The sequence below is a fragment of the Cetorhinus maximus genome, chromosome 21 (genome assembly GCF_964194155.1).
Source record: "Cetorhinus maximus chromosome 21, sCetMax3.hap1.1, whole genome shotgun sequence".
Taxonomy (NCBI): Eukaryota; Metazoa; Chordata; class Chondrichthyes; order Lamniformes; family Cetorhinidae; genus Cetorhinus; species Cetorhinus maximus.
In genome coordinates, this window is record NC_135899.1 from 12,280,903 (window position 1) to 12,307,177 (window position 26,275).

Sequence of the window (26,275 nt, forward strand, 5' to 3'; positions counted from 1 at the left end):
CGGGTTCCTCGGGGACGCACGCGCAGCGGCGAGCCGTTTGACACGGGGACGCATGCGCGCTGGCGGTCGGTTTTCCCGGGAGCGCATGCGCAGTGGCGCTCCATTTAATTTCGCCCCCTCCCCACCCCGGGCCGAATCCCAGCGCGACCGAAAGAAAACCTAGACTGAGGTGTCCGATCAAGTGCCTTCAATTGCCAAGGCAACGTGTGGGAAAGTGGTGCAGGGGAACGAAAATGAAATCTCCTTTTAACAACACAATAATTATAGTTGACGTTTAAATCATTTTAATAGTTGAAAATGAATCGCCTGCCTCGAGAGGCCGCGATGGGGAGGAGAGAGAGGGATAAAGAATCCGCATGAGGAAACCGGCGCTCGGGAGGCAGTCTCGACTTCAGGGGTCTTGAGGAGGAGGTTGAATGGAGTCGGTGAAAGCCGAGTGAAGAGAGATTGTTATATTCAATCCGTTATCTAAATATTTATCTGTATATTTATAGGTTCCTTCAGGTAGGTTGAAGGGAGCGATTATGTCTTTTATTTTAAAAAACTTGCAAAAGTTGCTGTTGTGACGGTTAAAAATGCGCGAGGCGAAATTGATGGGATACTCCTTCCCTCAGCCTCTCGCCGCTGCCGTTTGCAGCAGCTTCTTATGGGGGAGCGGGGGGCGGGGATGGAACAGCTCCCCCTCCCCCTTCCATCCCCCCCTCCCCCTTCCATCCCCCCCTCCCCCTTCCATCCCCCCCTCCCCCTTCCATCCCCTCCTCCTCTTTCCCCCCCCCCCCCCCCTCTCCCTCCTCTCCCCCCCCCTCCCCACCCCCTATTGCCCGCAAAACCTTCTGATGGCAATCACTCCCCCCACCATCACACTGTGTTTACAGTGATTTGAAACCTTTGGCTTGTTATTCCAACCCCACCCCACTGCTCTACCTTTATTAGGGACAGGACAGGAGAGGCTGGGCTGGGGGGCAGGCCATTGATCATTTCCAGCCTGTGCTGCCACCCTCGGGTCCATGTCCCTCAAATCCATTTACTTGGCATGATGCCTGTAACCTGATCAAAATTTGTCAATCTCAAGTCTGGAAAATTTTTGTTGATCTTTTGGAGGAGGTAAGGGCAGATTTGTACCACCCTCTTGTACGGGGGTGGGCAAGTGCAGCTTTCATTCCTAAACGTCAGGGCTTTAAATGTAAAATTATGTCTCCCTTCTTTGTTGACTTACCCACCAGAGGAACTTGGCTTCTCTGTTTCTACCCTGGGGGAACCCTTTTTATCGTTTTAAACATCTCTCATGGAAGTAGTAAGGGTGCCACAAACTGCCTCTACATGCGTGAGCTGGTGTGAGGGAAGACCAGCAAGTGCATCCGTGCCTCATTGCTGTCCAGTTATACCCCAGATTACCCCCTTCTCTCCCCACCCTGAGCTAGCCATGTCGAGGATAGGACATGGGAGTGAGGCCTTCCACTGTCAAACGCCCTTCTAACACCGTAAACTCTCACTTGGCTGAGGTTCAGAGTGGATTCACTTTACATGCTTATCCCAGCAAGAGGCAAAGGTTTCATTAAGAGAAGAGAGATGAAGTTTGCCAAAGAAAAGAGGACAGAGTTGTCAGAATGGAATGATACAACACAGAAGGGGGCCCTTTGACCCATCAGGCCTGTGCTGGCTCTTTGAAAGTGCTGTTCAGTTAATTATGTCCCCCCACCCCCCCGCCTCCACACCCGCACTCCTGCACCGCTAGTGTTGGTCTGTTCTGTCATGCTATGCTTTGTTACTTTAAACACGGACATCAGTTGTAACAACTGCAGAATTTGACCTTTCCCTTTAAGAAGCTCATGTTACACAATGCTGCATGACTGAGTCAAATCACACAATGTGATCCCAGTGTGATATGATTCTTAATTATTGAGTTCACAATTTACTATAGGAGCTCAGGTTCCACACTTCACAATTCCAGCATAATGACAGCAAACAGTGGTTTTACTCAAAATGCTTACGCCAATTCCACCTTTTGACTTGTACATTCCGTGTATACTGACACTAAACTACAATACATTCCAAGACAGATGATGCAGACTTCAGATAACATGGAGCCAAGAAGATACACGTGTTCATGTCAGCCTCCCCCAGTGATTTTGTTATCATCGTTATATGGTCCACTTGAGTTCTTCAATCACTTTATTACTATAAACAGTGACCAAACAGCATGCTTCAGACCCTTAAGACATGCATGGATCACCTTTCCATTCCTTCAGCTTCTCAACCTTGCTTTAGGTCTGCTTGGCAAAGCATCCCCGTTTAGCAGAGTTGAAAGTTATTTTAAAACATCGTGTGCTGATCCTGGAAAAAAATGAGGTACGTTGAGCATACGAGTGGTGTGAACTCACATTCCCACAGCCTGTTCTTTTCCCATAGCCCTGTAACTGCTTTTCCTTGAAGTATTTACCCAATTCTCTTTTGAATGTTACTGTTGAATCTGATGGTTTCTGGTCGGCCGTTTCCCATTGGATCATTTTTGTTTATGGCAAGTTGCAGCGTGTTCTGTCCTCTTAATTTGGCAACTGAGCAGCAGCACCAGATTTTAATTGGGAGCAAGCTGACCTTGCCATCACTACAAGACACGTAGAAAACAGGTTGGAAACAACATGATACTGTTGGGGACAAAGCCAGAGTGTCTGTGATTGACCCTGTCATACAGGGCATATGTAAAGGGCTAGTGGTTAGGGGTGGGTTTAAGAGCTCTCGGAGTGTCTGGATCACTGGAGCAGGGCCTTGTCCAGGGTGTCTAATTTTGAAATTAATATCCTTGTGCTCCTTCTTTCTCTTTTGTTTTAGCAAAAACTAAACAACACAGAATGGCGGAAAATGACGTTGACAATGAGCTCTTGGACTATGAAGATGATGAGGTTGAGAACCAGGCGGCTGGCGATGCCTCAGAGGTGCCCCTTAAGAAGGACGTGAAGGGCTCGTACGTGTCCATCCATAGCTCCGGATTCCGAGACTTCCTGCTGAAACCAGAGTTACTGCGTGCCATTGTCGACTGTGGCTTCGAGCATCCCTCTGAAGGTATCCCTGAGCACCTGAGGCAGTTTTTTGTTGTGTCGAACCGTAGAGGCTGCCGCCTCCCCCCCCCCCCCCCCCCCCCCCCCCCCCGCCAAACTGGACTACAAGATAGTGAGACAGGCAAAAACTTCCTGTAGCTTTATCAGTGCCCTCCGAATTCCTGAGGTGAACAACCTTCTGGCACTTTCCTCAGCCGCACCCCAGCTGACCAATTTCAATCTCTTTTTTTACTTCTCTGTCTTCTATTTTCTCCTAGGCGGTCTCTGTTCCCATAACATGACATGAAGTTGCATTTATACAAGCAATCCAATCCAAGGTGCCTCATGTGTGCTGGCCACACTTAAGTCCCTTAGACTTAGAGGCTTTCCCCTGTCTAATGACGTATGAGGCAGACAAAGCACGTTCTTATGTCTGTTTTCCATAGCTAGTTTTTTCCGGAACAGGTCACTAGCATGTTGCCAGAGACTATAACTTGAGGTGTGCCACTCCTCATCAAGCATTGCTGACCAGGAGACTCTCCCATTCTTACTGCCTGACTTAGGGTATTGGGAGGCTTTACAGGTTGATAATCAAGTTGTTTGGCCACGTTATGAACGTGAACATCAAGTCCTGGAGAGGGACTCAAAACCGGAGCTTCTGGCTCAGAGGCAGGGACGTCACCAACTGTGCCACAAGACCTCATCTTCAGTACCTTGGCCAAAAAGCCATTCTTCAGACATTATAACATGAGCCCAATGTGTGTTGGCAGGGTGTTTGATTGTGGATGAAGAGAGTGGAGGGATATCACAGCCAATCCTGATTCTATTCTCGCCTACTCAGTTTGCAACAGAAATCACTGGATTAAGAACAGAAATGGCATCAGCAGCCAATTCCCCCCCCTCTCCACCCTGTCATGGGGGATTGGAATCGGAGAATCTCTCAGCACAAGAGGAGGCCATACACCTATTCATGTCTGTGTCGGCTCTTTGAAAGAGTTGCCCGCTATAGTCCTTCAACCCAACTTTTACCTCAAAACCCTGCAAATTAGTCCTCTTCAAGTACCTGTCCAGTTGCCTTTTGAAAGTTACTATAGAATCTGATTCTACCGCCCTTTCGAGACTGCATTCCAGAAGGAGCTCTCTCTATGAAGAAATGACTCCTCATTTCCCCGCTTGTTCTTTTGTGATTATTTTAAATCTAGGACCCCTGATTAGTGGAGCATCACTGTCCCATTAAATCTCTTCATTCTGGTTTCTAATATTGAGACGCTTATCCATGTGTTTTGCTTCCTCAAGCCCCAACTACTTGCTTTCTTCCCCTACACTTTCCTCACCAGAGCTATCCTGAATTCTACCATTCTCAGTTTGGATATGATGCAGAATTCTGCTGTCCGCAGTGCAGCCCGCACTTCGGACCTTCCTGCCTGCCCTCAACAAACAATCACTGGCTTGCCAATTCTGAACACCTCAGCTTCAAAATCTTTGTCCTCATTCACAAGCCCTTGGCCTTTCCTACCTATGCAGCCTCTTAATGTAGGAAATAGGAGTGGGAGTACTGCCCCTCTATCCTGCTCTGCCACGCAACAAGCTCATGGCTGATCATCTGCTCCTACTTCACTTTCCCACCCACACCCCAGATCTTTTGATTAGTGTCCAAAAATCTATTGGTTTCAATCTGCTCAATGACTGCGCATCCACAGCTCTCTGGGATAGGGGATTCCAAAGATTCACAACCCTCCTGAGGAGAGAAATTTCTACTTGCCTCAGTTCTCAGTGGCTGATCCCTTATCCTGAGGCTATGACACCTAGATTTAGACACTCCAGCCAGGAGAAACACCCTCTCAGCATCTACCCTCTCTTTTCAATGAAATTATTTCTCATTCTTCGAAACCCCAGAGAATATAGGCCCTTTTGATGCAATCTCTTCCTCATAGGAAACCCTCTCATCACTGGAATCAATTTCGAATCACTGAGGCACAAGAAGGGGCATTCGGCCCATTGAGTCCTGCAATTTAGCTGGTCCCACAACTCGTCCTTTCAGTTAGCTCTGCCATTTTTTTTCCCTTTTAAGTACACATCCAATCTCCTTTTGAATTGTTTGAATCTGCCTCCACCACACACTCAGGATTCCAGATCCTAATCTCGCTGCGTAAAAAACATTTTTCTTCAGGTCACCCTTGACTCTTGCCAAATCACCTTTAATCAGTGCCCTCTGGTTCTCTACCTTACCACCAATGAGAATAGTTTCTTCCTATCTACTCTGTCTAGACCCCTCATGATTTTGAACGCCTCTATCAAATCTCTTCTCAACCTTTTTGCTAAGGAGAGCAGTCCCAGCTTCTCCAACCTGTCCGGGTCAATGAAGTTCCTTATCCTGGGATTCTAGTTTCTATGTATACGCTCCGCTTATTCAACTTTTTCCTCCTCTGCATCCCCTGCCCCCAACCCCATTTGGTCTACAGCCTCCTTTGACTCCTCGAAAACCTGCGACCTCTACCACCTAGAAGGTCAAGGACAACGGACACTTGGGAAAACCACAATCAGCAAGTTTCCATCCAACTTACACGCCATCCTGACTTGGAACTATATCACTGTTCCTTCAGTGTCACTGGATCAAAATGCTGGCGCTCCGACTCTAATAGCACTGTGGGTGCACCGACACCACAACCCTACAGCGGTTCAAGAAGGCACCTCATCAGCTTCTCAAAGGGTAATTAGGGATGGGTAACAAATGCTGGTCTTGCCAGTGACGCCCAGGTTTCGTGAATAAAGATGTCACTGGCAAACCTATCTGCTGCTTTGGCCCCATAGCCTGAAATTTTTTCCACTAGACACCTCCAACTTGCAGCCTCTCTCCTGCTCCTCAGAAGAATGTTTAAGACCTGCTGCTTTGCTCCTGCCTTCAACCTACATCCCATATCTGACTCAAGTGCTCAGTATTCACATCTCTGTGAAGGGCCTTTTTCTGTGCTGTCGATCTCTATGACTCTGTGACACTTTGGGATGCTTTCTTACTTTGAAGCTGTTGTATACGTGCAAATTGTGATAACCATTAAATTTCCCACCACCTTCTAGCACACGCCTATTATTTTATTTGTAACAGCCACCACCTGTAACAAGTAAATGCACACAATGCAGCACCCGGCAGTGTGAAGTTATGGCCAAGTGCCTGAAATTGTTCCAAGCTTTGACGTACGTATAGTTTTGATCGGTTGCCTTAATTTAATTGGCCCCATGGATCTGCTTCTCAAATAAAAATAGAAAGTCCTGGAAAAGAGCCAGCAAGTTTTCAGCACATGAGGCAAGAGGGACGCAATTGTTTCTGGCACGACTCTATTGCCAAACAGTTTTGGGTTCTGACGAATCAGACTCATAGAGGTCGACAGCACAGAAAAAGGCCCTTCACAGAGTGAAGTGCTTCACAGAGATGTGAATACTGAGCACTTGAGTCAGATATGGGATGTAGGTTGATGGCAGGAGCAAAGCAGCGGGTCTTAAACATTCTTTTGAGGGGCAGGTGAGAGGCTGCAAGTTGGAGGTGTCTAGTTGAAAAAATTTCAGGCTATGGGGCCAAAACAGCAGATAGGTTTGCCACTGACAACTTTATTCACAGAACCTGGGCGTCACTGGCAAGACCAGCATTTGTTACCAATCCCTAATTGCCCAGAATTGGGCTTCTGTCACCCTAAACATGAGCCTGCCCCTTAACAGTGGCGTAGTGGTAATGTCACTGGAATTAGTAATCCAGAGGCCCTGGTGACAAAGGTTCAACTCCACCACAGCAGCTGGTGGAATTTAAATTCAATTAATTAAAAAATTATAGCATTGAAAGCTATCATCAGTTGTCAAAAGACAACTGTCTGATTCACTGAGGGAAGGAAATCGATTATTCTTGCCTGGCCTGGACTATGTGTCCCCAAACCCAACCCCCACAACGCATTTGACTCTTAACTGTCATCTGAAATGGTCTAACAAGCCACTCAGTTGTACCAAACCGCTACAGCAGTTCAACAAGGTGACTCACCACCACCTCTCAAGGGCATTTAGGGATGAGCAGCAAATGCTGGCCTTGCCAGCGATGCCCACACCCCATTAAAGAGTAAAATAATTCAGGCCTGCTGACTGACTCGCTCTGTGTTGCCAGAACTTTCTGCTTTTACTCCAGGTTTTCTTACTTTCTGATTGCGTGCTTTTAGTTGATGTCCGTTTACTCATATTAATTGTTGCTTCTGCTTCCTTGCAGTACAACATGAGTGCATTCCCCAAGCAATTCTGGGCATGGATGTCCTGTGCCAGGCCAAGTCTGGCATGGGAAAAACAGCGGTGTTTGTCTTGGCTACTCTCCAACAGCTTGAACCTGTCACTGGACAAGTGAGTTCCGTGCAGTCGCCATTTTGCGGGCAGCGGCCGTACGCCCAATCCTTGCTTCTATTTCATATGTTCTTAAGGTACTTCATGTGAAGCCAACAAACTGTAATGGCAACAAAAGCAGAAAATGCTGGAAATGCTCAGCACGCCTGGCAGCATCCATGAGAAAGAATTGGAGTTAATGTTTCAGTTCGATGACCCTTTGTTAGAACTTAGTGCATCTTGTGGATGGTATTTTTGACAGCCACTTTTGTAGGATCTTGAACCTTTTTGTTGGGGACCACTTAGGCAGGCAAAAGACTCCGTTGACCACCTATCAGTTCTACTGCACCTGCTTTCACTTGACACCACAAAATAAACCTCAGCAGACTTCATGGGAACTTATGGAAACCATAAAAAATCCACTGCCTTTTGGCTACTAAATGTGATAAATTGAGTGTATTAATTTTTTTGTTAAATCCCATAAATTATTAATTCATGTCAGAAACAAAAATATAAACATTTTCATACTATAAGCATTAAGACCACGAGAGAATGTGCTTATTTAAAACATTCTAAAATGGGTTAGAAAATTATCATAGTAATCTTCTTGTGAGAAATGAAATCTTGTCTTAAATCTGTATCAATCAAACAAAATCAACAGTAACATGAGTACGTGTTTGGCAGTGCAGAACTTGAGTATTGCTGAAAAGAGACATGTCGAAGCTTTTTGTCTTGCATTCATCAGGACACTTTGTATTCTTGCCAGTGTCCTGATGAGTGCAAGACAAAAAGCTTAAATGTCTCTTTTTTTTCAGCAATACTCAAATAACGAGTATTGTAAAGCTACGTTGCCGTTGCTTGTGCTTATGTCAAGTTAGGCTGTGCAGACACGGAAGCCAGTTTGGTTGTGTGACATGCGAGTGGAGGGGATGAGGGTTCTAGCCTGTTCTCTCGTATGGCTTCGGCCATCGCATTGCACTTCAGCGACTTCCAGTTTGGACCATGACCTGGAGGACCCTTGCGAACCGCAATTTGAGAACCACTGGTGGTGGAGGATGGTGAATATTTAAGTAGAGGTTCTGTCGAAGGATCGTCAACCTGAAACGTTAACTCTTTTCTCTCTCTGCAGATGCTGCCAGACCAGCTGAGTACAGCATTTCCAGCATTTTCTGTTTTTATTTCAGATTTCCTACAGCTGTAGTATTTTCCCTCTTGTAAGCCGAAATTAAGGCTGGGGTTATTTAGCAGTTTGCAGTCTGACAGTGGGATCTGCCCCTTGTATTACAGTTCCTGACTGGAGAGTGGGAACTGCCCCTTGTATTACAGTTCCTGACTGGAGAGTGGGAACTGCCCCTTGTATTACAGTTCCTGACTGGAGAGTGGGAACTGCCCCTTGTATTACAGTTCCTGACTGGAGAGTGGGAACTGCCCCTTGTATTACAGTTCCTGACTGGAGAGTGGGAACTGCCCCTTGTATTACAGTTCCTGACTGGAGAGTGGGAACTGCCCCTTGTATTACAGTTCCTGACTGGAGAGTGGGAACTGCCCCTTGTATTACAGTTCCTGACTGGAGAGTGGGAACTGCCCCTTGTATTACAGTTCCTGACCGGAGAGTGGGAACTGCCCCTTGTATTACAGTTCCTGACTGGAGAGCGGGAACTGCCCCTTGTATTACAGTTCCTGACCGGAGAGTGGGAACTGCCCCTTGTATTACAGTTCCTGACTGGAGAGTGGGAACTGCCCCTTGTATTATATATAATTCCTGATCTGAGTGGGATCTATATCTTGTACTATAGTTTTGAATCTGAGAGTGGGATCTGACTCTTGCACTACAGTTCCTGCTAAGCTGGAGGCTGCACTCTTGCAAGGTTGCGATCACAGGAAGCCTATTTTTGGTTCAGTTAACACTTTGGAATCTTCAGCATGTTTCTAAGATTTCCCCTGATTTTTCGTAACTATTCTGTGTTTCCTGTAGCCCTGTCTTGTTAGCCAGTTGCCAAGTCAGAGATATGAATGTAGTTGTTTGCGGTTGTGTCCTCTTCAATGCTGAGATGCCTGCACTGTAATACAGCAGAGCACACACCATGTTAAGTGTTCTCTTTGTACAAAGTCTGATGGTTCTGCGCCAGGGATGTTCATTGTTTGTTTGGTTCTAGATTTCAGTCCTGGTGATGTGCCACACTCGAGAACTGGCATTCCAAATCAGCAAGGAATACGAACGGTTCTCCAAGTACATGCCAAGCGTGAAGGTAAGAGAAGATGGCCATATTTCATTTAATATTTTCCCCGAACCACCGTCACCACCACCTCCCCTCACTCCTTGCCTTGAAGGAGTTGACTATTACTTGGGATGTGGTCGCATGGATTTTTTTTTTTTGTTTGAGATTCATGCAAGATCTGTATTTATTTCCCATCCCTAATTGCCCTTGAGGTGGGTTGAGCTGCCTTCTTGAACCGCTGCAGTCCACATGGTGTAGGTACACATGTAGTTATGGAGAGAGTTCCAGGATTTGGCCCTGTAACAAGGAAATATAACAACGTTTTTTCAAAGTCAGGATGATGTGTGACTTGCAGAGGAACCCGCAGGTGATGGTTTTCCCATGCATCTGCTGCCCTTGTCCTTCTAGATGGTAGAGATTGCAGGTTTGGAAGGTGCTGTCAAATGAGGCTTGGCAAACTGCTGAAGTGCATCTTGTACCTGGTACATACTAATGCGACTGTGCATCTGGTGGATGGAGTGAATGTTTGGGGATGGGATACCAATCAAGTGGGCTGCCTTATCCTGGATGGTGTTAAACTTCTATTGAGTTGTTAAACTTGAGTTGTTGGAGCTGCACTCATCCAGACAAGTAGAGAAATTCCATCCCACCCTTGGCTTTGCTGATGGTGGACAAGCTTTGGGGAGTCAGGAGATGGGTTACTCACAACAGAAATCCCAGCCTCTGACCTGCTCTTGTAGCCACAGTATTTATATGACTGGCCCACTTCAGTTCCTGGTAAACGGTGGGGTATTTACTTGCCAAAATAGTTGTACTTGACCCATCCCTGCCTGATTTCAAAGACAGCATTTCGACAGCATCTCCCAAACACAGCTTCTACTACTTAGAAAGATAAGGGCAACAGACACATGGGAGCACCACCGCCTGCCAATTCCGCTCCAAGTGGAAACGTTGAAATATATTAGACCATAAAACCATAAGACATAGGAGCAGAAATTAGGCCATTCGGCCCATTGAGTCTGCTCCGTCATTCAATCATGGCTGATAAGTTTCTCAACCCCATTCTCCCGCCTTCTCCCCGTAACCTTTGATCCCCTTACCAATCAAGAACCTATCTGTCTCGGTCTTAAATACACTCAATGACCTGGCCTCCACAGCCTTCTGTGGCAATGAATTCCATAGATTCACCACTCTCTGGCTAAAGAAGTTTCTCCTCATCTCTGTTCTAAAAGGTCTTCCCTTTACTCTGAGGCTGTGCCCTCGGGTCCTAGTCTCTCCTACTAATGGAAACATCTTCCCCACGTCCACTCTATCCAGGCCTTTCAGTATTCTGTAAGTTTCAATCAGATCCCCCCTCATCCTTCTAAACTCCATCGAGTATAGACCCAGAGTCCTCAAACATTCCTCATATGTTAAGCCTTTCATTCCTGGGATCATTCTCGTGAACCTCCTCTGGACCCTCTCCAGGGCCAGCACATCCTTCCTGAGATACGGGGCCCAAAATTGCTCACAATATTCTAAATGTGGTCTGACCAGAGCCTTATAAAGCCTCAGCAGCACATCCCTGCTTTTATATTCTAGTCCTCTCGAAATAAATGCCAACATTGCATTTGCCTTCCTAACTACCGACTCAACCTGCAAGTTAACCTTAAGAGAATCCTGGACTAGGACTCCCAAGTCCCTTTGCGCTTCAGATGTCTGAATTCTCTCCCCATTTAGAAAATAGTCCATGCCTCTATTCTTCCTACCGAAGTGCATGACCTCACACTTCCCCACGTTGTATTCCATCTGCCACTTCTTTGCCCATTCTCCTAACCTGTCCAAATCCTTCTGCACCCTCCCGCCTCCTCAATACTACCTGTCCCTCCATCTATCTTTGTATCATCTGCAAACTTAGCCAGGATGCCCTCAGTTCCTTCATCTAGATCATTAATGTATAATGTGAAAAGTTGTGGTCCCAACACTGACCCCTGCGGAACTCCACTAGTCACCGGCCGCCATCCTGAGAAGGACTCCCTTATCCCCACTCTCTGCCTCCTACCAGACAGCCAATCTTCTATCCATGCTAATACCTTGCCTCTAACACCATGGGCTCTTATCTTACTGAGCAGCCTCCTGTGCGGCACCTTGTCAAAGGCCTTCTGGAAGTCCAAGTAGATAACAACCATTGGCTCTCCTTTGTCTAACCTACTCAAAGAATTCTAACAGATTTGTCAGGCATGACCTCCCTTTGATGAAACCATGCTGACTTTACCCGATTTTGTCATTCCTTCACTATCGCTGGCTCATCACCATCTTCTCAAGTGCAACTAAGAATTAGAAATAAACGTCAGTCTTGCTAGTGATGCCCACATCTCTTTTTTTCCCAAATCTGCTCACCTGTGCTTTATGCAGTAGGTCAGTTAATGATCTCGATCAATTGTTCCGCCATGATGTTTGATGTTGGTAAAATTGCAGCTCAGTGAACAGTGAAGACTGGACAGACTAGCTCAGTCTGAGACCATTTACCCAGTGAGCCAGGAGGGAGTAAACCGTTTGATGATTGATGATCCCCTTTAACCCTTTCACTAGAAGCAGAGGTGGTTGCTGTCGCCCTACCAGAGGGCGCGACTCACTCCGTTTCTTTTTGGCTGCCCTAGGTTGCGGTATTTTTCGGTGGGCTCTCCATTAAGAAGGACGAGGAGTTGTTGAAGAAGAACTGCCCACACATTGTGGTGGGCACCCCTGGCAGGATCCTGGCACTGGCTCGCAACAAGTCTCTGAACCTCAAACACATCAAGCACTTCATCCTGGACGAATGTGACAAGATGCTCGAGCAGCTCGGTGAGTGTTCAGCTTTATAGAGGTACAGTCCCTGCAGGTTTCATGGTAAATGTCTTAACTTCAGCCCTGTGCAAGTAATATTGGGCATCTCCTAAGCCAAATCAAACACAGAAGGCAGAATTTTGCCGTTGGTGAGCAGGGGGCTGGGCTCGCTCGCCAACGTGTAAAATGATGCGGGATCACGTCAGGCAGAACTCCCGACATCATCCCGCCCCATTTAAATTTTCAGGAAGGTGGGGGCACAGCAAAATCAGCTGCGGGCCCGCCGACCTGTCAATGACCAATTGAGGCCATTGACAGGATCAATTATACAACCAAAGGACCTGCCCATCCAACCTTAAGGTTGGCGGGTAGGCCATGAGCCCCGGCGGCAACTAGAAAAAACATGAGACCTCATCCACCGGCAGGATGAGGTTTCATGTAAGGTTTTAAAAAGTTTAAGAAAGTTATTATGTTAATTATGAACATGTCCCATCTCATGTGACATTGTTACATGAGGGGGACATATTAGGGAAATTTTTTTCTATTTTTCATATTTTTGAAAGCGTAAGCAATCTCCCTGAGGCAGCACTTAGCCTCAGGGAGATGTGTGCTCTTTCGTGCGCATGCGCAAAAGAGCACACTCTAGCATTTGGGGAATTCCCCCCCCCGCCCGCACAGGGAGCGCATAGCGCTTCCCGCCGGACGTCACGCTGGGCGGGCCTTAATTGGCTCTCCCATGTAAAATGGTGGTGAGGCCCACTTCTCCGGCGGGGATCGGCTCCCCGCCCACCGGAGATTGGGTTGGGCCTGACAGGCAGAAAATTCTGCCCAGAGTCTTTCTATCAGACTTAACTTGTATATGCGTTTCATTTTGTGCATGACCAAGAGAGAGAAAAAAATGCTATGGCAAGTTGCACTAAACATTTTCACACTTCTTTAGACTGGCCGGTGTATTAAGACTGATGTTGTCCTATCCCCTTGGGGTTAGGATTGGGTGATACAGTGGGTTCGACACTGTCCTATCAATTATCAAATTCAGCTCCATGAGCATCCCCTCTCTTTGCTGTTGGTTATTGGTCCCATGTAGAACAGGCTTTGGAGGCAGCTTCAACCCAGGCCACCAGGAGCAAGAGTCCACAGCACGCAACTATTTTGAATGAGATTCAATGCAGCTGAGTGTGAGGTGGTACATTTTGGTAGGAAGAATAAGGAGGTCACACAATCCTTGGAAATTAATTATCTAAATGACGTAAAAGAACAGAGAGAAGTGAGGGTACAAATACACAAATCACTAAAAGTAGTGACACAGATTAATAAGCCCATTTCTTTTTAAAAAAGCAAAAGTACTGGGTTCATATCAAGAGGTATAGAACTGAAAGGCGGAGAAGTTACATTGAACTTGTATGTAACCTTGGTTCGAGCACACTTGGAATACTGTGAATGTTTCTGGTCTTCATATTATAAATAGGATATAGAAGCACTGGGAAAAGGTGCAAAAAATGTCTATTAGAATGGTACTAAAACTGAGAGGTCATACCTATCAGGAAAGAATGAACAGACTGGGGCTTTTTATTTTTTACCTAAAACAATGACTGAGGGGTGAGCTGATAGAAGATCTTAAGATTATGAAAGGGATAGACGCACACAAGATGTTTCCACTTGTAGGTGTGACCAAAACTAGGAGGCATGAAATATCGTAAAAGCAAAATACTGCAGATCTGAAATAAAAACAGAGTGCTGGAAAATCTCAGCAGGCCTGGCAGTATCTGTGGAGAGCGTTAACGTTTCGAGTTGGATGGCTCTACTTTGAAACTGAAAATATAAGGTAGTCACAGCCCAACCCCCGACAGGGAATTCAGGAGAAGATACTTCACCCAGAGAGAGGTGAGAATATAGAACGGCCACAAGGAGCAGCTGAGGCAAATAGCAGAGATGTATTTAAGAGGAGGTGAGATAAGCACATGAAGGGGGAAAGAAACAGAAAGTTATGGTCATAGGGGAAGCTGAAATGGGGTAAGGGAGCAGTGTGGACCCATTAGGCTGACTGGCCCGCTTCTATGTTGTAAGCACCATATAATGCAGTGTCATAATAATGCCAGTCTCTCCGAGATCACTGGATGGCTGACTGTTTTGAGCAATGAAGATTATCATACTGAAGGTTGCGGATATGAATTACAAAGCGGCTCATTATCTTTTTCTGCCTTGCCCTCCCACCCCACCCTTGCTTTCTTTCAGACATGCGTCGAGATGTCCAGGAGATCTTTCGCATGACTCCTCATGAGAAGCAGGTCATGATGTTCAGTGCCACACTAAGCAAGGAGATCCGCCCTGTCTGCCGCAAGTTCATGCAAGACGTAATTATCCTTCTAGCTTCTTTCTGGCCCTAACTGCCTCCACATTAAGCTGGCTGTACATCAGTGCCAGCACGATCTAATTTTTAACCCCCACCCCATCATGGGTGATGGATGTAAATACAGAAGAAAAATGCAGGCACCCCTTAACACAGATAGTTTGAGTCAGGTTAAGGGCAGTGAATCGTTTATATATTCCCCTTGCGCCAACTCACCCTAAGCGAGGAACAGAGATATGCGGAAGACATTGCGGGAAGATTATCTCAAATGAACACTTGGGTCATGGGGTGTAGGCAGAAGCAGATTCTCTTCTCACCCACCTCAAGGCAGCTGTGGTAGTTGAATCAAAACTGGTCCAAATAATGGAGAATATAGTGAGAAATGGCATTAAGAACACATGGACAGAGATTATTCCATCCACCAACAACGCCACCACCCATCTCCTCTTGTCCTTTGCAAGTAACAAAGTGCAACTTCCCTGTAGCAAGTCTGAAGGAATACCAGCTGTTTTCCAGATCTTGACTTTAGACATTTTTAAAGCCTACTTAAAAGAACAGGAGAAGGTTGCAGTTTTTGCTCACTAAAATGGGCAAAAGCTTTCGTTCAGAAAGGAAAAAAAAACAAAGATTGTTAGCTGCTAGGACAAGGGGTGAGGGTGGGGAAAGGAGAAGAAATTAGTGTATTAATTCTTTCCCCTATACACACATACGCGCGCGCACACACATTCCCAGCAGTTAATAGTTGTTGGGGACAAACCACAGTCCATTACCACAGCCAGAAGACCTTTTGGGATGCACCACCCCACGCTTCCCTCCATTCCACCCCAACCCTATCCCATCCCATCCTACCCCCACCCCAAATCTCTCTCCTCCCAGTGCAGCAGAATACCTCGGCCAGTGCGGCGGGCAAGAGTGATGTGGATGGCCATGTGCGGACCCCATGCGAAAATTTCCCTGGTGAGGACCGGAGTCCGGAGCCCAGCAGACCCTGGAACTGAGGAGGAAGACGACACAGTCGGCCAGCTGTGGGGGGGAGGCACTCTATCCTTTTTGTGTGGCTGCACATATCGGTCTTTAGAAGGGTGAAGGTTCACAGGTTAAAACCAGCTGCCTTAAAGGGTAGTGCAGGGGGATAGAATGCTTGTTATTTTCTGACTAAGCAGCATTTTGGGGAAAGAATCCAGCATAGAAAAGGTCAAACTAAAGGCTTTGTCAACTTGAGGTGAACGGCAAGATTTAGGAGGGTGCCGCTATGAAGAGACAGCGTCCTTGTTGTTGGCCTACTCTTTGGACTCAGAAATTGTAACTGCGCATTAAGGTAATGAAAGCTGGGGGGGAGTAACGTGTAGGAATTTATCAGAATTTTAAGGAACAGGAATAAGAGCCATTTAAGCTCAATAAGCATGCCCATTTACCTGGATGAAACATATGTTATATCTCAAACCCTCTAGAAAACCCATCTCAAGCCTATTTATACTGTCTGCTACCAACCTACCCCTTACCACCATCTTATCCCTCTTGGTGGCAAAATAATGTTGAACTTCCCTTTACACTCCAAAGTCTTAATTTGTCTTCCCTGGTATTCGAGTCCCTTCGCCAGAATGACTTGCTCCCCCTTCGAGTTCTTGAAAACTTCCCCAAAATCTAGGCTGACACTCCAGTGCAGTACTGAGGGAGTGCTGCACTGTCGATGGTGCCGTCTTTCAGATGAGGTGTTAAACCAAGGCACCCACTGTCCCGTAAAAGATTCCATGCCATTATTTTGAAGAGGATGGGAGCTACCCCTTTGCCAATGTTTATCCCTCAACCTACATCACTAAAATTACCTGATCATTACCACATTGCTGTTTGTGAGAGCTTGCTGTGTGCAAATTGGCTGCCAGACTTCCTGCATTACAGCAGTGACTACGCTTACAAAGCTGTTAATTGGCTCTAAAGTGCTTTGGCCTTGAAAAAGGCGATGTAGAAATGTAAGACTTACTTTCTTTATCCCAAAGAAAGCAAGCCTGATTTGCTTAACCTTTCCTCATAAACTTCAGATACACAAAATCATATTTGTTCTCCCTCTGTGTCATCGCAAGGCGGCGATTGTGATTTAGTGATTGGAGCTGAGTGCTGTAACATCCACGTGATGTCCACTGGAGTTGGGGCACCAGTCCAATCTAAAGGATAGCGCTCCTGACAATGCAGCACTCCCTCAGCCTAATACTGGAGTGACAGCTGTAGTTTTATGCTCAAAACTCCCATCTAAGGCTTGAAGCCATAACTTTCTGAAGCAAAGGCAAGTCTGACGTCTGTTCGCCTACCAGGCCATTGTGGGAAAGCTCCGATTAAAATCGTATATCCTTCAAAGTTTCAATGGGAATTTTATGTAAATTCTGGGTTGGCTGACCATAAGGAAGCTGTCTCTTTATTAGTCTCAGCTTTGCACGATATTGTGGACAATCATATTGGCAGCATAAGGACATGAATTTTCAAGCTTGCAAGCCATACAATCTCCTCTTGGCAGGGTGCCCCCTTCCCCAGATGCAGATCTGAGGCAGTAGCCATCCTTTGCCAATCGTGTCGGTGCAGACTCGATGGGCCGAAGGGCTTCTTCTGCACTGTGTGATTCTGTGATTGGCAGACAGTGGTGATTGGTTTCCCTGCAGCATTGACTGGCAGTGGTTGTAAAACACTCCCATAGATACATTATATATTGGGATATAAACAGAAGATGCTAGAATGTGCTTAGGTTAGGCAGCATCTGTGGAGGGAAACGCGAGTTATCGTTTCAGGTCGATGGCTTTTCATAAGTTGGTGGGAGGCTTGGCAGCCAACCGTAAACCTCGTCATCAGAAAAGAGGAATTTATTATTGCGTCTTACCCAAATTGTGCTGCTCTGTTAAATGGCCACTCTGAAACTTGGCATAGTTAGTTGGTGAGCAAATGGGCATAATCTTTCCTATTTTAAGAAGTAATCTTGGAAAAAAAGATTTGTTTTTCCACTTTAGTTCATTTCTAGAAATGAACTAATTTGACAAGTTGTTTTCCAACTCTAATCACGTGATATTAAATCCACCCATTCTCATAGCATAAATTCACCCAAGTAAGTTTAAATATTTATATACATATATTTTGCAATTATCTCCCCCCCCCCCCCCCCCCCCCCCCCCCCCCGACCCCCGGCTGCCCTGAAAGCACTGACTCCTTGCTATGCAATGGCTAAGGAGGTGCCAACCCCCTTCATTTTTGTTAGGCAAAGGTATGAACAGGTGTGGAACCAAGTGCAAATTCTAGTTGAATAGCAGAGCAGGCTTGAGGGGCTGAATGGCTGCCTGCTATGTTCAACCAGTACACCGTTAAAATGCCAATTTTAAGTTGTCTGGAGCAAACCTCTGACTATTCTGTAAGGAGGCTGCAGCATAAATTCTCTCATTAACAAACGGGTAAGAGTTGGGAAATGTTTGGTGGGAGTGGGGAAGGAGCAGTGTGAACAGAGAAAACTTGGCCCACCTAGAAAGGATGAAGGAGAAGCAATTTCCATTTTGTTCTGGGTGAGGCCCCATTCCCAGCCCTGATGATGTGCCAACATGGGATTGTATGGTGTGTAGATGCATTCAGATGTTTCAAATATGGAGAAAGAGAGGAGATGCAAGGGTAGAACTGCTACTGTTCTAGACAGTGGACGTGTGTATGTCCTTTTAACCATTTTATTGCGGTATGAAAGAATTTCGTCTTCGACTGGAATTGATTTGCGGTTAAGAAGGGTTAATTTAACAATTTGAGCTGGTTTCTAAGGCAACCCTGCGAAGCCCCAGTTTATAGTTCAGCCCAAAGGATTCCAAAGCAAACTTAAACCAAAATGGTTTTACAGATCTGTTGTGGCTGTCTCCTTTCCACTAAACAAGACATTCAGTTTACTTTTGCCTGGGAAGTTGGGTGAGTGCTGGGGTGAGAAGTAGGATGAGACTGTATACTTTTGTTTACCCCTACTGAGTTATTCTATGTTGATACTGATTGGAACTGCTAGCATATAGACCCAGTCTGCTAGTGCTTTTCATCATAATGAACTTTCTGCTTATCGGGGTGTGGGCCTGTTAGTTCTGGGGGCTGCAAAGGTTTCCATTTCAAGCATCAAGCACTCTCCCAAATGTGGTATAGCACTAACCTGCTAATATTCTTCAGGCCTGAAAAATGCCCCTTGCTATAAGAAGCAGAAGTATGGTGTTAAGAATTTGGCACCTGTTGTCAGACGCAGACTTTTGGTACACGGTTTCTATTTTAGTGATGTCTGGGCAGCCCACTCAAAATAAACCTGACTGCCCTCTCCGAAACTCTGCAACTATTTTCTTTGCAACGTTTCTGTGTCTGGGACTCTCATCAATGTCTTTGTTACCTCTATACCAATTCTCTCACTTGGCAGCCTCCCATCTTCCATCCTCCATAATCTTGAACTCATCCAAGACACCGCTGCCCTTCCAACTCATTCCAAGCCCTGTTCCCTAACCATCCCTGCTTTCTGACCGACAGTGGCTCCTGGTTCTGTAGCACCTTGATTTTTGTCATCCTTGTTTTCAAATCCCCCAGAGTCTCACCCTTCCCTATCTCTGTAATCTCCTCCAGTCCTGTAACTCTCGGAAATATCTGCACTCCTTGAATTCTGGCCTCTTGTGCATCCCCGATTTTAATTGCCCCACCTTTGGTAGCTGTGCCTTCAGTGCCAAGGCCCTAAGCTCTGGAATCTCCTCCCTAAACCTCGCTATCTCTCGCTGCTTCTTTAAGACTCCTTAAACCTATCACTTTAACCAAGCTTTTGATTATCTGACTCTGATAAATTTTATTTGGAAACACTCCTGTGAAGTGCCTTTGGAGGCTATATATCTACCTGGAGACTTTCAGGAGATTTTTTTAAGTAAGTGTTGTGAACCTGTCAAATTTTCCACTTCTTATTTATATTTGCCATTACCATATGAAATACGAAATTCAGCTTAAAAGCCCCAGCCCGCTAAGATTATTGTAAACATTGTCCTTTTTTCTTTAAAGTTGTATGACCCATCCCACTTATTTTGCTTCAATAATAATTTTATCTTTTGGTTAAAATAAATTAAATGCTAAATGTTTCATTTGAAACTGAGTCTTTAAATTGCAGCAGCTACAATAGGCAAATTCAGAAAAAAATTGTTGGAAGTATGAAACAGGCCTGCTAGCATTTGGAAATGGAAATGAGAGGTTTCTCCATTTTTGTTAGGTCTGAAACTGGAAGATGAGTTAATTTCCTTAATTGGCCTGAATTAAATGAGTTAGGGGCTATGGGGCAGAGCGAGTACACCAAGTAGAGTCCCGGCATACCGACTTCTTTCACAAGAGAGTTGCTGGGCAGATTTTCCTACTCCTGAGCTGTTGGATCACCCTGACATACAAGTGCAGGGATATTAGACGGAAAGAAATGTACGTATACGTACAACTGTCAGTAAACCCAGCTGACTTTCTCTCCATTTAAGGGAAACCGATTGCATTCTGTCTGGGAAATGTGAGCTGCCCTTGTATTCAGTGCATTCGGGTAATCCTACAACTTATGAGAGGGAATCTCCGGCCCACTGAATTTAATGCCTTTTGAAAAAATCTTTAGCTGCTGTGTATTTGCATTAACTGGGTTTGTTTTTCTTTTCAGCAGCCACAATAGACTGTTTGGCTTTCCTCAGTAAAAAAAATTGCTTTCTTACATTACATCCCTTGTGGGGGTGAAATCCCTCCTGTCAATTGTTTTTCAAATTGCATTTCCTGCAGGAGGCATTCCACCTTGTCTATGAGTGCTGAATCCTTTGGACTCCCCTATAAATCTGAGAGTCTTGTATTAATGTTTATGGAAATAAGGGTGGGGGGAAGGTTTGCTGGGTTGAAAAAAGTATTACAATTTGCATTGCTGTACAATCAATATAATTCAGTGAAACAGGCCATTTGGCTCAACTGGCCTATGCTGGCATTGATTCTCTGCACGTACCTCACCCCACTCTAGTTTATATCAGTATAGTCTAGGCCCTTTCTCCCTCATGTTCAAATCTAGCATCCCTTTAAATGTGTTTATTTGACCTCGATCATTAAGTAACGCCCTGGTGGTAGGCACCATTGTTAGCTGTTACGTGCCGCAGCACCTAAAGGGCTGTGTCATGTTGCAGGGAGAGTTGCATTGGTGTTGCCCCCTCCCCCAGCTTACCATTGCAGCGGCGCACACATGAGGCCAGCGATGCGACCTTGCATACTCAAAGCTGCTCCTGCATTTTCTGCTTATGTTTAAAATTTAAGGCAGGCTGCTTTAGAGACTGCCACAGGGTGGTCTCTGAATGTCAGTTTGAATGGTAAATTCTGACACTCTAGCATAAAATCCCTGCCCCTTGGTCATCCCTCATTATTTCCTTCAGCCACAGCACCCTAAACCCCTCCATAAGTCCTGCCTTCTGCTTTCCCAAACCACCCAACTCTTTGTGCCTTTGGGAGCCCCTTCCTCCCTTGTTTCAGCTCACCATTTTCTCTCCTCCTTGTCTACCAGTGTTCTCCACACCCTGATGTTCCTTGGACACGGAGAAACCTGGCACATGCTGGAGAAATGAACAGAAAGATAATATAGGGATAGATGAAAGGTGTAAGGAGGCTCATGCAGAGCATAAACATCAGCATCGACCCAGTTGGGCTGAATGGCCTGTATTTGTGCTGTAAATTCTATGTAAAGCTGTTGAACCTGCCAGTGACACAGCCCTTTAAAAGAGTTTATTATTTTGTGGATTACTATTTCCGAACTGAGAATGTTTTGTTTAGTTTCTGGGTTGAGTCTCTGTTTAAATCGTGAGGCTGAATCTATCGTTTTCTGAGCTCCTTAATCTCCTTAACTGTTTGGGCAGTTTTCAGACATTGGACCAGACCTCAGTCTCAAACTGGCTATTGGTGCCACCCGTGTCTAGATGGGGGTGTCCCTGGGTATTTCATAGAATGGTACGGCACAAGAGGAGGCCATTCAGCCCATGGTGCCTGTGCCAGCTCTTTGTAAAAGCTATCTCATTAGTCTCACCCACCTGCTCTTTCCCCATAGACCTGCAAATCTTTTATTTTTTAAACATATGTCCAGTTTTCGTTTGAAAAGCTGTTGAATCTGCTTCCACCACAGCCTTCAGGCAGTGAATTGTAGATCATGACCACTCTCTGCATAGAAATTTGCTCTTCATCTTGCCTCTCGTTCTTTTGCCAATGACCATAAATTAATGTCTTCAACTTACCGGCCCTCCTGCCAGTGGAAACAGTTTCTCCTTATTTACTCCCATCAAAACTCCTTGTGGAAAAATTGCCAGTGCAGAAGGAGGCTATTCAGCCCATTGTTTCTCTGCCTGCCAGAAAAGAGCTTTCCAGCCTATCCCAGATTAATACCTCATGATTTTGAATATCTCTATAAACTTCCCCTTACCCTTCTCTGCTCTAAAGAAAGCAACCCAGCTGCTCCGGTACCTCCACATAACTGAAGTCCCTCATCCCTGGTACCATTCTAGTAAGTCTCTTGTGAACTCTCTCTAAGGCCTTGACTTCCTTCCTGAAGTGTTGTGTTCGGAATTGAACACAGTGCTCTAGCTGAGGTTAAACAGGATTTCATAAAGTTTTAGTATAACTTCCTTGCTTGCTTTTGTACTCAGTGCCCCTATTAATAAAGCCAAGGATCCTGTATGATTTTTTTTTGAAGGCATTTTCAAATTTAGTATACACCCCACCTAAAGTGTGGTGCTGAGAATTGCAAACTTCATTCCAGATAGGGCTTAACCAGCAATTTTATTAAGGCTTCGTATAACTCCCTTGCTTCTGTTTGTCAAATCACCGACAATAATTAAAAGCTGAAGTATTTGTGGCTTTTCCAAACCCTCTACATTTTCTCCATCCCTCTTAGACGCTGTATTGGGTGGGGGTGGGGGCGGGGTCTCAGTGGTGATGTACTGCCTGACGCCCAAACCACTGTGACCGGCCTGGCACTGAAGCGCATGCTGTCATTCACTGCCAATCATGGGAAGACTGTTCAGTTGAGTTTTGCTTCCCCGTCCTCTCATCCGATGCTGAAGGCTCTGACTCCTGGTGAGGTATTGTACCACAGAGGCTGATATCTCGCTCAAACGACTGTCCTTGATGCGCAACATGCATGCAAGCATGGATAGGTTATTTGGCCTCACAACTAAAAGGGTCATGTCTTTACTTGACCTCCGTATGCATGGAGGTGAGTGGTGGTCAGCAGATGGGGGCAGAATTCAAAATCCATTCTTTTCCCCCTTTTGCCTGCTGTAAAAACAGGAATTTTTTTTAAAAGGTGAGACTAGTAAATATTGATAGGCAAGAGAGGCTTTGGTGTCGGTATACGTGAATGGTGGAATGTTAACATGCAAATACAGCAAGCAGTTAGGAAGGCAAATGGTGTATTAGCCTTTAATGTCAAGAGTAAGGAAGTCCTGATGCAATTACACAGTGCTTTGGTGAGCTGGAGAATTGTGTGTGGCTTTGGTCTCCTAAGGAAGGATTTACTCTTTTTTAAAGGGAATGCAACAAAGGGTCTCCAGACTGATTCCTGAGATGAGAGGATTGTCCTATGACGAGAAACTGAGCAGAATGGGCCTATACCCTTCAGGGTTTAGAAGAATGGGAGGTGACCTCATTGAAACGTAGCAAATTCTTATGGGAATTGATAGGATGGATGCTGAAAGGCTTTTTCCTCAGGCTGGAGAGTCTAGAATTAGCAGCCACAGTCTCGGGATAAGGGATCAACCATTTTGGACTGTGGTGAGGAAAAATTTCTTCGCTCGGAGGGTTGTGGATGCTCCATTATTGACTATGTTTAAGCCTGAGATCGCTCGATCTTTGGACATTGAGGGAATCGAAGGCTATGGGTTTTGGGTGGGAAGGTGCAGTTGAGGTAAAAAAAATGGCGGAGCAGGCTCAAGGAGCCAAACAACCTGCTCCTATGTTCTAACCCTGAGGCACTCGTAGTTAATTGTAGCAAACAGCTCCCTCCCCCTACCCGACATCTGCCTTTGCTGAAGTCTGCACTCACCCGGAACAAATGTCATGTGGATAAAGTTGATGAAGAAAAGGTTACGTACCCCATTTGAAAGGTTATCCCGACAATGTGGTGACCCAAGCTATTAAAGTTTCTTTCCTTCTACACCCAATTTAGCTGCCTACACAGTGGTCCGTTTCATTGTAAGGCAGCAACTGTGGTCATTAACCTTTTGAGGATTGTGCGCTGTCAGGTCAACGGAGCCCTGCATCTTTCGAGGGAAGTTTTAAAGGTGGACGCACTGGTTACAGTCTTCTACCCCCCTAATGTCTCTAGTAACCAACATGATTTTACAGCCCCTGTGTCGGACCTGGGAAGGTGCTACATGTTCATGACTTCAGTTTTGCTGACTGGTCATCACCATGGTCACTGGTGACAGAATATGTCAAACTCTGGGATATTTGGAACATAGAAGGCCACTCAGCTCCCTCGAATCCGTTCCGCCATTGAATTCAACCACGGCTTAGTTCCGTAACCCTTACCTAATAAAAATCCATCGATCTCTGTTTTGAAACCCAGCCCCAACATCTCCTTGAGGAAGAGAGCTCCAGATTTCCAATACCCTTTACGTGAAGAAATGCATCCCTGAACAGCCTAGCTCCAACTTGAAGGTCCCCTACCACCACTCCCCCCCAGATACCAAGAAAGGAGAAACAGGAGAGATTCTTATTCTAACTTCCCCACCTTAGGAAATACTTTCTCTCTCTACCCTGTCAAATCCTTTGGTCACCTTAAAACTCTTGATTAAAGAATCCCTTAATCTTCTATACTGGAGGACATATGAGCTTTGTCTGTGCCTTTGCAGTGAGAAGTATTTTTTGTATAGGAAATCCAACTGAGGCATGGGAGAGGGTTAAGAGCAGTGTTACCTCTCACTTGACTTTAAAATGCAGACGTTCGTTTTTCAAAGGGTCAATAACCTTCCCATTGGCACCGCTTAGCATGACATTGGTACAAGACTGCTATCCTTGCTGCTTTTGGGGCAATGGGGGACTATTTCGTGTGGGTGGCTGGGGTTGTCTCAAAGTGGCAAAGCTCAGAGGCTGCCTAGAGGGGGGTGTGGATTTAACAATGGGGTAATTTCCTTCGCAGCCAATGGAGATCTTTGTGGACGACGAAACGAAGCTCACCCTGCACGGACTGCAGCAGTACTACGTGAAGCTGAAAGATAACGAAAAGAACCGCAAGCTCTTTGACCTGCTCGATGTTCTGGAATTCAACCAGGTACTGACATCTCCCCTCGTCCCTTCCCCTCAGATAAAATAGGAACAGCAAAATTGCTGGGACAACATGGGTTTAGCTCCAACATCTAAATGGAGTGAAAAGATGGTGTGCTCCCTTTATGAGATAGCCACTGTGTGCATCCAGCATTCTCTTTATTTAAGGATTTTCTAATTGGGGTGAGGATCAGTGAATTGAAAAGCTGATCGACTTAAGAAACATTTTCCAGGGAGGCGGTGCTCGTTGGTAGGGAATTCCTTGGGGTTCATGGAATGTTGGTTTTACACCTCACACCACTCCCCACCCACCCGACATGGAGGGTGAAGTCAGGGTGGGAAATAAAGTCAGTGTCGCATCCGCTTCCTCAGCTTCTTGATGGGAAGGTTAGCAAGACTTGCATTTATATAGTGCCTGTACAATCTTAACGTCCCAATGAGGTTCACGGGCAATGAAATATTTTTGATGAGCAGTCACTATTATGACATAGAAAACAGTCAGTTTATATACAGCAAGCTGCCACGAATAGCAATGTAATAATCAATTTTTTTTTTTGGTGACGTTGGTTGAGGGATAAATATTGGTCAGGCTACCATGGATAACTCTCCTCTTCTTCAAAATGGTGACATGGGATCTTTTACGCCCACCTGATAAGGTGGACAGAGCCTTGGCTGAAAGACGGTACCTCTGACAGTGCAGCATTCCCTCAGTAGATTTTTGTGCGCAAGTTTCTAGAGTGAGACTTGAAACCACAGCTCTCTGACTCAGGTGAGAATGCTACCAACTGAGCCACGGTGACACCGTGATAGGTTAAAGTTGCACTTTTCTTTTGCTGAAAGAGCATTTTTAGAATTGGCATTTATTGAAAATATTGATAAATTATATCAAAGTCTTCCCTGGTGATCTAGTGGGTAACCAAGCTCTTCAATCTGGTACTCAGTCATATAGGTCAGAGAGATATCAAATCGGAAACCTGGTTTTAACCAAGGTTTTACAATTAGCATCAGGACAACTTGGCAGGGTTTTCAATACCAGAACTTAACCAGCGACCCATAGAGGAAATGTAAATGTGTGTACATCTAGTGAGGCTTTAGCTTGACTGATATACCCATACAAGCAAATAAACTGCTGGCATCCTCTACCTAGACTTGCAGATGAAGAATGTCCGCTTGCATTGAGGTAGCAGAGGGCTGCCAGTGCTTGTGGAACCACAGCTCAGCAGAGGGAGAGGGATGGA

The 26,275-nt window shown here is 45.6% G+C and overlaps 1 protein-coding gene across 2 annotated transcripts in view; it reads left to right on the forward strand.

Annotated features, from left to right (window-relative positions):
• Window positions 1-255: 255 nt before the first annotated feature.
• The window catches only part of LOC144695684 (spliceosome RNA helicase DDX39B), a 34,262-nt gene continuing 8,242 nt past the window's right edge, over window positions 256-26,275 (forward strand). Inside the window, exons 1-7 of one of the 2 annotated variants that reach the window (XM_078566626.1) lie at window positions 256-508; window positions 2,830-3,060; window positions 7,279-7,406; window positions 9,542-9,634; window positions 12,244-12,427; window positions 14,645-14,763; window positions 24,913-25,044. In XM_078566626.1, coding sequence (XP_078422752.1) covers window positions 2,850-3,060; window positions 7,279-7,406; window positions 9,542-9,634; window positions 12,244-12,427; window positions 14,645-14,763; window positions 24,913-25,044 — 867 coding nt within the window. In that variant the 5' untranslated portion in view covers window positions 256-508; window positions 2,830-2,849. The remainder of the gene's footprint in view (window positions 509-2,829; window positions 3,061-7,278; window positions 7,407-9,541; window positions 9,635-12,243; window positions 12,428-14,644; window positions 14,764-24,912; window positions 25,045-26,275) is intronic. The other variant, XM_078566625.1, reaches the window with a different exon arrangement.